The sequence below is a fragment of the Molothrus aeneus genome, chromosome Z (assembly GCF_037042795.1).
Source record: "Molothrus aeneus isolate 106 chromosome Z, BPBGC_Maene_1.0, whole genome shotgun sequence".
Classification (NCBI taxonomy): Eukaryota; Metazoa; Chordata; class Aves; order Passeriformes; family Icteridae; genus Molothrus; species Molothrus aeneus.
In genome coordinates, this window is record NC_089680.1 from 14,691,062 (window position 1) to 14,701,180 (window position 10,119).

The window sequence follows — 10,119 nt, forward strand, 5'->3', positions numbered from 1 at the left end:
TACAAGAAAATTGCACAGGTTTGTTATTAAATGATACAACTATTCACACACATTAAAGTTCAGACCCTCTTTGTTAAGTTTTCTCATGGTAAGGCAAATGTACCTCAACAAATAATAGAGACAATGGTGGATGGGGTCAGCAAGCCTATAACTGCAAATGGGACATCACAATAATGTTTTGTTTTAAGGCTGAAGTGGTGACCCTTCATGCAAAGAACTGTCTGCAGAACCAGCACACTCTGAGGAATCAGCACTCTCGGGTGCCTCACTGAAGTGCCTCCACACTAACGTGCATAGCCCAGGGGATGGACAGGCAGTCACAATTCTGGGTGCAGTTGGAGGACTGCGACCCCCTTGGGGTCACAAAGAGATTTGCGGGGATGCTAAGCACAACTGGAGTGCTACAATTGATGGATGCAGGCTCTCTTGATTGAGAGCCAAAATTGAGTCAACCAGATTTCAAGTGTTAGTAATAAGTGCTTGTAATGGAAACAATAACAGCTCTGTTAAAGTCTTTAAGTTCTAATCAGCAAACACTCAGCTTGCATGGGAAGTGGGGTTTTTTTGGCTCATTAATTGCATGAATGTCTGGGCTGGGACGCCAACCATGAAGAAACAGCAAATCAAGCTCTGCTTTGGATACAACATGAGCATTCATCAGAGAGACCTGGTATAATTGTTGATGTTTGCTTCTACATATTTTGGCAAAAGAAAAGATGGAAAATGGTTTCTTCTTAACCTGACCTGATGTTAACTTGGGTGCTAACATAATAGAACCATGGAATGGCTTGTGTTGGAAAGGACCTTAAAGATCATCTAGTTCCAATCCTGTGGAATTGGAACTTAGCTTATAGGGCAAAGTTTTAAAACCCATGGTTAAGGAAAACTGAGCAGAACTATAAATAAATATAAATAAATCCCATAAAAGTAAAATAAAGTAAAATAAAGTATATTTAAAAGAATATTAAAATAGTATTTCTTCAGTACTGACAAACAAATATGTTCTATTTAAAAGTCATGACATTTTCTGATTATTCTTGTTAAGGTAGATAAGGAAATACATGAGACATATTTCATAAACAGTAATTTATTAAAGCAAACAGTTTCATTTTCTTAATAAAATGTGCTAATCACCTGAAAAAAGTCATCAATAAATAGGTTTTTTGCATTTATTTTTACTGTGTTGACTTTGCAAAGTAAGTGTTTGCATAGATTTCACAGGTTTCTATTATTACTGTCTAAACAGCCTATTCTTCTTTAGTATTATTTGGAACATTGTGCTTCATATTAAATATCACAGATAGAACAATACAACAATAATTGCATTTTATGACACTGGAATAACTGGTTCTCAAGTCAAACCCAAAATTTGTTTACAAGCAAAGGTAAATAAATAAGTCTTACCCTTCTCATTCTGAACAAAGCAAGAGTCTTTTCAGAGCTCTACCAAGTTCTCCACTATGCCTTTTCTTGCTTTATTTGTCAACATTTTAGCTGGAAAAATTCTGAAAGATATCTGCACCCTCAAGCCAGTTCCGGAAACATGACAGCCCTTTGTCTCTGATCTGCTTTCTTCCCTTGTCAGTAATGACTTCACCAGTTTGTTTCACAATCACCAGTTTAGGAATTGCTGTTATGTTGTATTTCTTCTTCAGATCACTGTGGGAAAAAAAATTAAAAATAAAACACACCATTAGGAGCATTTTAAGAAAACCCCTAGTGTCTTTACAAAGGCTACTCTGGCCAGGACATATGGGAGAGCAGAGTGATGAGTGCCTGGGCTTCCTCAGAGTTTGAAGCAGAGCACTGGGCACTGTAAGGAGATGAACAAGGCTGTAGCTGGAAGCCTACACAGTGAAATGTAGCTCTGAGAGTTAAGAGAGCTGCAGCATCCTTCCTGTAAATGCTCATCACTGCTGCCTGCAGTTTCCACAGGAGCAGAGGCTCTTGGAGATGTAAAAGATGTCCATAGAAGCAAAGTTTGATATACTCTTCCACCTGTTTTTTTGCTAGCCCAAAACAGATGTAATTCTGGGTCCATTTTACAGCACAGGAGAAGGATCTCACTTAGATTAGTATTTGATATTCATTCCCCTACAAATACACTTGAGTGTCCTATAGTGCTACTTCCTGCAATCACCATTAAAGAAAGCATGATACATCATCTTTTTGTGTAAATGGAGGAGACTGAAGATACTCCTTAAACTCCCTCAGAGAAACAAGCCTTCTACAGACAGAAAAGTGAGCAATCAAAATATTTGGAATAAGAGCCACCTGTCTGTGTTGCCAGAGAAAAAAATTTCAACACCTCCTCTGCACCTTTAGAAGAACCAGAGGACAGACACAAAACAGGCAGTAACAGAATAGCCAAATTCCAAAACACTTACAACATCTCTCTCAAAACATACTTAAAATACTAAATGGAAATACGCTGCCTGAGCGCCATCACCACAAGCAAGAACATTTGCTGTATGACGTTCAAACACCACAGAAATCTGAGTAGGAAAAAAATGTAGACATTGCTAAAAAATGCTTTACACTAATACATAGACATTCTCAATGATTTCCTGGGAGGAAAAAAAATACTGAAAGGTAAGACTGAAATGAAATACTGACCCAGATAAGGCATACCTGAAACATGCCTTCCCTTCTCTATTTTTCCTTAAGAGAAGAAAAATCAACAGGTGAAGCATACTGCTCTGCTGTTTTGTTGGCTGAGCAATAATGCAGAAAATACTATGGAAGCAGCAATAATGTGTATGGACCAGGTTTGCTTCCTCAGTGAATTGTGACGTACAAGCAATCAACCAACAATCCCCACAGACCTTTCCAAAATCTGCTAAAACAGGTAAAAAAAACACATTCCAAAGCAAGTATGCATAGAAGCCATGTAAAACTACTATCACATTGTTATAGGTAGATAATGAGACGATTGGCTGTCACAATTAAGGGATGACTATTGTGTGAGTATTAAGAAAAGTTTTAGTGATGTATAGTTATGTTATTAGAGTTTAGATGTCCTCTGTTCTCCCCATAGCTCCCTTTCCCCCTGCCCAGTATTGTGACCATGAGACAGCCTGGGTTGTCTATGTGGTAAATAGGTATGATTCGTGCTGACAAAATTGAAACAGTAATCAATATTGATACAGTAATTAATATTTGGAAATAATAAAACAGTTAAAAGGTGTAATGCCAAGAAAGAAAGGGAGAGGAGGGGTTCCACCCCCCCCACACCCTTTTCCTGCAGATGTTCAAGGCAGGAAAAAGCAAGAGATAACAGTTACTAAAAATTAACAGAAAGAAAGGAAAATTTGGTTGGGTCCCAGGAAAATGCTAATTATATGAGATTTATTGCTTTGATGGTTAAATATAATATTATGTTAGTTTTGGCTTACATTATACTAGCTCGGTGCGCATGTGTAACTCAAAGGTGAATTAAAGGACATCGAGGAAGAGGAGAGGCCTTCATCAGAGATGACCCCCAAAGAATGATGCAACCATCTAAAAGAGTGGAGGAGAGCGCACAGTAAAGGTGGTGATGAGGGCAGAGGTAGAAATGTGATGAATCAAAAATGGGAGGAGATGGCATTGTCATATGGCATAAAAGGGGGAATTTTCGCTTGACAAGCTTGTATGTGAGGTGGCAGGGGTTCAAGGACCCTGCACTCTGTACCTCACACTGTTATTTTTTTTTTGCTTATGTGCTATTATTGGAACCAAAATATCCCTTATTTAAACCAAATTATATTGTCAATATTTCAAGTGTATCTGATTTTATGTATTCTAAGCTATTCAATTAAAATTGCTGCTACCTTTAATATGGTTTGCGGGTTTTTTTATGATGGGATAATTGGGCAAATATAACATCTAGGACAGGTAAAAAGAAGGCTGCACATGTGTCCCTTGCATGGGGCAGTTGGGAATGGGAAAGCTTGGTGCTTAGGGGGTGCAGCATGGCAACACCTGACCTCTAATCAAGTTACAAGAAAGCAGTTTCCACTGACAAATGGCAAAGAGGAGCTGACTGACAGACTTTGGGAGGGGCCAGGGCTGGCTGATGCAATGCCCAGGGGTATAAAAGACTGAGCACCCATCCTGAAGACTAACTGGCTATGTGGTATGCACATATACCGTGTAGCCAGTGCTGCAGCTATTTCCTTAGGCAGTCCTTTGTTGTATTTTTGTTAAGGTTTAATAAACCTTTTTAAATTTTCAAAGTGAGCAGCTTTCTCACAACCTCATACCACCTGAATGACAAACAAGATGGGTGGAAGACTTATTGGTGAACGATAAACACAACTGTATCAATCACAGACAGAGCACAAGGAGACTGAAGATACGGAATTTGCCATGGAGACTGGAATCTTACACATTACTTTCCTGAGGGAGTGCATATATCCAGCCCAGCATGGCACCTTGTTCAGAGAGCCTTAGGGCAGAAGGTTGCCTGCATCAAACCAGACTGAAGCATGCACAGATTTTGCTCACATTTGTGCGCAGCTTTCAAGATCGGTGGACCTGAAGAAGGCTCAGAAAGAGTTCTGCAGACAGTGCTTCTTAATCACTTGGTACATAGGTACATGTGCTTACAAAAATGACTTTTTAAAAGTTATTAATATCATTTTCTCTGATAGGAACCTAAAATGTCATGATTCACCTCCACAAACCACATATGTCCCATGGGACTAACTCCAATGGCAACTCATGGTATCATTAAACCATAAATAGAAATAAAAACCCATGACATTAAGACTGAGGCAAACTGGAAGGCATAGCCATTGTTAGATCTTTTTATTCTTATGAGAAGGTTGGATGAAAGTTTCTGAGAGCACAGATTTTGTATTTCTAGAAAATACTGACATGAGCTGGGAGCTAATTTTCTTCACAGCATCCTTCATGGTGTGTGCCAAAACAGCACTGCTAACACACAAGTAATTTAGCTATTGCTGAACAGTTCTTATGCAGCACTAGGGCCTTTTCTGCTTCTTGTGCTACCATGCCAGTGAGTAGGCTGGTGGTGCTCAAGAATCAGTGAGGAGGCACAGCTGGGACAGCTGATCTCAAACGACCAAAGGATGTTCCATACCATGTAACACTATGATTAGCTGTAAAAGCTGATGAAAGAAGGGAGGAGGGACCAACATTCAGAGCCAGGAGATTTATTTTTCCGTGCAGTCATTACAGGATGAGGCTATCCTGTGCTGGAAGCTGTTAAATATCTGTCAGTGAATGGGAATTAGTGAATGAATTTCATTTCTTGATTTGCCTGTGTATCTTTACTTTTGCTTTATCTATCAAACTGTTTTTATTTCAACCCCTAAGTGTTCTCACTTTCACCATCCACATTCCCTCTCCCATCCCGTGGGGGCAGGGAGTGACCCAGCAGCTGTCTGGGTCAGGCAGAGCCTACCCAGGCTGAGCCACAACACAAGTATCTTTATATAAGGGTTTAAGATCTATGGGCAAGAGCAGTCCTGAGATGAAGACAACATGGGACAGATATAATATAATCTTGGGAACATAAATGGTAAATTTTATATACTTGTGTAATGTGATATCTGAAAACACTGGAATTATAGCATCTTTCACTTGGAAGTGCAGTCATGTGAAAGTGATGGGCTTCTTGCTCATCTGCTTCTAGTAGTATGTCCTGTAATACCACTGTAAGTATTTTCTTTTAGTTGTGAAATTTCTGCATTGTTAAATCTTAAGTCATAAGCATGCATGTCACATGCTTGGGATTAAATTTTAAAGTGTCTGCTGAGATTTTGCAATAGCAATCTAAAAACTCTAAGAACTAGGCAATTGCTCTTAACTGCTCAGATACTTAACATTATTCTTTGTTTTTTAACACCCCATCCTCCCCAGTATTTCTGCAGGTGCCATTCTACCCTCATACGTAAAGCTTCCTAATATAAGATGTACATATAACCTTTTAATTTTCTTTTTATGGGCATTTTCCATGATTCTAATTTTTACTGAGCTGTACAGGACAACTCAGTAAATACCTGCCTACCTGGAAGCCTGCAAGAACTACTGTACACACCAGGCACCCTCACAAAAACTGATGCCTTTCATCACAAGATTCAGTACAAACACAGCAGAATGTCTTTGTGTGCCATTATCAAATCATCAGTCCTATTTAACACCCTTTGTTGTTGATGTTCTGTCCAACACCTGCTTTTCCTCTCTACTACCTTCTTTCTCTTCCAAGTGTTCACTTCCTACCAGACTGTCTTCACACTCCACTTCAAGAATCAAAATACTGCGCCTCAGGCAACAAAAAAATTTACATCAACCTCAGACAGTAAAAGGACCAGGAGCAGTATTTCCTAGTCATGCCACAAACCACATAGGGTAGTAAAGGTGCAGTCCCACCTCTGGGAAATAGCCAGGATTGACAGCATGGAAGAGTCTGGAGATCCTGCTTTGAATTCAGTATTCTGTTTCTCTGAAGGTAGGCTTGACACTGCAGTGTTAGGCTCTACACACTACAAGAATGAATGCTGGCTATTTCTTAAGAAAAATTAATCACCAATGCTTCTGTTCTTGAAAAGTATTTTGGATGGCGTACTTAAAATTGGTCCTCATGTCTAGAAGAGACATCAGTCTATGTTGCAATTATGTATCTTAAACACTGAAGCAACCAGCTAGGATATCTTAACCTCACTGAAGATATTAAATGCCTTCTTTACACAGTCAAAATAACAATAGCCAATTCAAATAATTGCAATGGAACTTTAAAAATAATAATAAAATTTAAAATATTAATAATACAATTATCTTACCCATTTTTTAAAAATTATATTCTTAAATAGAACTAGTACCTAGCCAGAATTATAGTTTGGAGTAGTGACTACACATCTGCACTAAGTCTATGATGATTAACCAGTACCCCTGACACCAAACTACCAGTTAATCCAGCCTAAGCACCTTGAACAGCTCCACACAGTCCTTCATTGTTACACACAAGAAACACAACTCCAAAAACATTGCTTGTTCATATCCCCTCTCCATTCTGTTCTTCAGTAACCACTGTGATCTCACATCATCTGGCAGGACAAGCCATGCTTCTCAACAGAACTGTGAAGGACATTACAGGATGCCACAGAAAAGCCAATTAAACAATCTCTTTGCCTCCACTCTGCATTAGTTGAGCAAGAGCAGTCAGAAATAGACCTCTAATCCACAGAGGATGAAGCTGTAAGCACATTCCCATGGGCCATGCTGAACAGCTTGCTGGGTGTGGGGACTTCAAGGGCTGCATTTCCTGATGGAAATCTGCCTGCATTCTATCATGTTTAGTAGATATCAAATACAATTACTGCCTGGGAAGATTGTAGAGAACTATGCAAAACAATATTCAAGCCAGTGGGAAAAAGATCTAACATAAATTGGTAGTGGGCATCCAGAAATGAGTCAGGAATGGATGAAATTGTTCCTGGCTTCAAGCAGTTTGCTCTTGAGTTTGTCAAACTGCACTGAAAAAACAAGATTAGCCAACATGCTCCCTGTTGAGTGAATAGCTGGGGTGTTACATACCAGGTAGCATACTGGGGTCAATCTCGAATTAAAAGGAAAGATAGAAGTTACTAGAAGCACTAGAAAAGATTCCTTTCTTAAAATAATTGATTTGGCTGCAAGTTTTATTACCCAATCTCCATTTAAAAGTCATATTACCTTCTTGACTGGTACCACCTGGAAAAAAAATTTCTACAATCAACTCATTTAAAGAGAGGGGGGAAAAATCTCTTTATCAATATTTACATGTATTTCAGGACTCCAGTTACAGGCATTTCAGTAATCCTGAACATCTTACTTGTCCTCCTGTAATCCCAGTTTAAACATATAGGAGCTAAATCAGATTTCTAAAAGTCATCCAAATGAGGCTCCATCCTTGATTTAGGTCATCAAAACACTTCTTGGTATCATCCTTCACCCTGTTCCTTACACACATGCCCTTTCCTTTTGCTGTTTTCATGAGCAAGCTGCCTACAGGAATGTCACTTTGGAAACGGAACCGCACAGGAGTTCTACACCCCAGTACCAGGTGCAGTATGCCACCGCTAAACTCCAGCTGATACTGTATCTGTCTGAAATTCTTCACAGTTTCCTCTGCTTGAAGTAGTTCAGTTACAAGTTTTCCTGTGTCTTCATTTGCCTTTTTCCCAGAGCACTAACCTAGACAATGCAGACCAACCTTAGTAACAATTACCGCCGTGCTGAAAAGCAATCACTTGATCCTCACCTGCCATTCGTTTTTACCTCGCTCATCTCTTTAACACATGAGGTCTTTACTCTCTGACTCTTGTTCACAGACCTTTTAGCTTCCAAAGGAAGGGCGCAAACCCGCGTTCTTTACGTGTGGGACGGGCCAAAACCCGCGACCAAGCGGTGTGACAGCCAGCGGCGGGCGCACGGCCGGGAGACGCCGCAGCCTGGGCTCCAGGCGCCCCAGCGGGAAGGCAGGCGCGGGCTAGCGGGGCACAGGCGGAGGTTCGCGGCAGCTGCTGTGTCAGGGCTATCCGAGCGCCCCTCCGCCCCCTCCCGGCCCTCGGGGCAGCGGCGCTGGGGTGGCCGCCGGTACTCACTGCTTGTAGGGGTCGTGGAAGGGCAGCGCCAGCCAGTCCCCGTGCATGGCGCGCATGTAGCCCAGCATCTCCTCGGCGCTGTGGTCGGAGGAGATGAAGACGACCTCGAAGGGGGCGGGCGGCTCGCTCTCCTCCAGTAGCTCCGTGTAGAAGTCACAGAGGACGGGGGTGAAGTCGCGGCACGGTGAGCACCAGCCGGCGGAGAAGTACAAGCCCACGACTTTGTTCTGCAGGGCCTCTTCGGGGTCCACGCTGCGGCCATCCTTGCTGACCAGGAGCCGGCCGCTGAACACATCCACCATGCTGGCACGGCCGCGGGCCCGAGCGCTCCCCAGGAACCCTCCCTCCTTCCCCCAGCGCCGCCACACCGCCGCGACACGGCCACCCTGCCATGGCAGCGCCGCCGCCGCCCCTTTATAGCGCCCGCCACCGCCCGGGCCCGCCCAGCGCCCGGCGCAGCCACGGAGACGCGGCCGCTTCCCCCTGGCCCTCCGAGCGCCTCCTCCTTCCACAGGAGCTCGGTGCAGCTCGAGGATTGCTCGAGGAGCCGGACGTGTAGTAAATTCAAACAGCAATCCCGGGGGCCGGCCCCTTCAGCTCACCATGGAGCTCGCCGCCTCTCTCCTGGAGGTCTGACCACCAGCCTCAGTAATTCTGACAATAAAATTTTTATTATCAGGCGTCCTGCCCTTTCTTCTTTTTTTTTTTTTTGTAGCATTAAAATTATCTGAATTCTGGATATGAAAGGAGCTGTCTATTCTCTGTCCCAGTAGATAAGAGAAATTCTCATTTTATTCCAGTGCACTTATCATGTGTTTGGGTTGAATAATGCTTTTTTCCTCCAGCTGACATTGAGTTAGAAATTAATAAAAATTGTATTACAAATAAGAAATCTTTTTTCCTGCCTAAAGCAAACTGCAAAAATGGAAATGAAAGGTGATTTGGTGGTAGGGCTATTAAATTACAGTTTAATTAAAGGATCATCACGTTAGGGTGATAATCAAACTTGGTACATTTTCTCCTTTCCATGAACTGTGCAAAACCCAATTAAAGAGAATTTGTCTTAAAAAAATTATCAGTATCCCCCAAAATAAATTCTAGTGTTTATAATGGATACTTCAAGTGTTTAATGAAGCTAGCTTAAAATTATTTCACATTAAAATGGTGTGTACAAATTCATTCTAGGATTTACTCTTCAGTTTTTCCCCGTTTTAATCTGCAGCCTCTCAAAAATCTGTCAATTTTACTTACAGAAAAGATAAAATCGTGACAAATATGTATTATGATTCAAATACTTAACACTAGAATGGAATGGTCCTTAGTTATGAAAAGTACTTGCTTGGGTAAATTGCAACCAAGTTTATAGTGAAATTAAAGTCCAGTTTCTACATCTGATCATCTTCTGACCATAGAGTATGAACAGTGAGAACAGTGATACTTCAAGACAGAATTCCAGTTTAAATTTGCATAGGAATAAAGTGAGCACAAGTATTCTCCCCCACGTTTATTTCCTTTTGAGGTCTTTTTG

General features: G+C 41.4%; 1 protein-coding gene across 1 annotated transcript; it reads right to left on the reverse strand.

Moving 5' to 3' along the window:
- Nucleotides 1-1,086: 1,086 nt before the first annotated feature.
- On the reverse strand, nucleotides 1,087-8,911 carry NXNL2 (nucleoredoxin like 2). Its single transcript, XM_066569545.1, has 2 exons — nucleotides 8,592-8,911; nucleotides 1,087-1,659 (listed from the first exon to the last, which is right to left on the reverse strand). Exons 1-2 carry the CDS (start codon nucleotides 8,891-8,893, stop codon nucleotides 1,491-1,493), a joined length of 471 nt encoding a protein of 156 aa, XP_066425642.1. The 5' UTR covers nucleotides 8,894-8,911; the 3' UTR covers nucleotides 1,087-1,490.
- Between the last annotated feature and the right edge of the window lie 1,208 nt (nucleotides 8,912-10,119).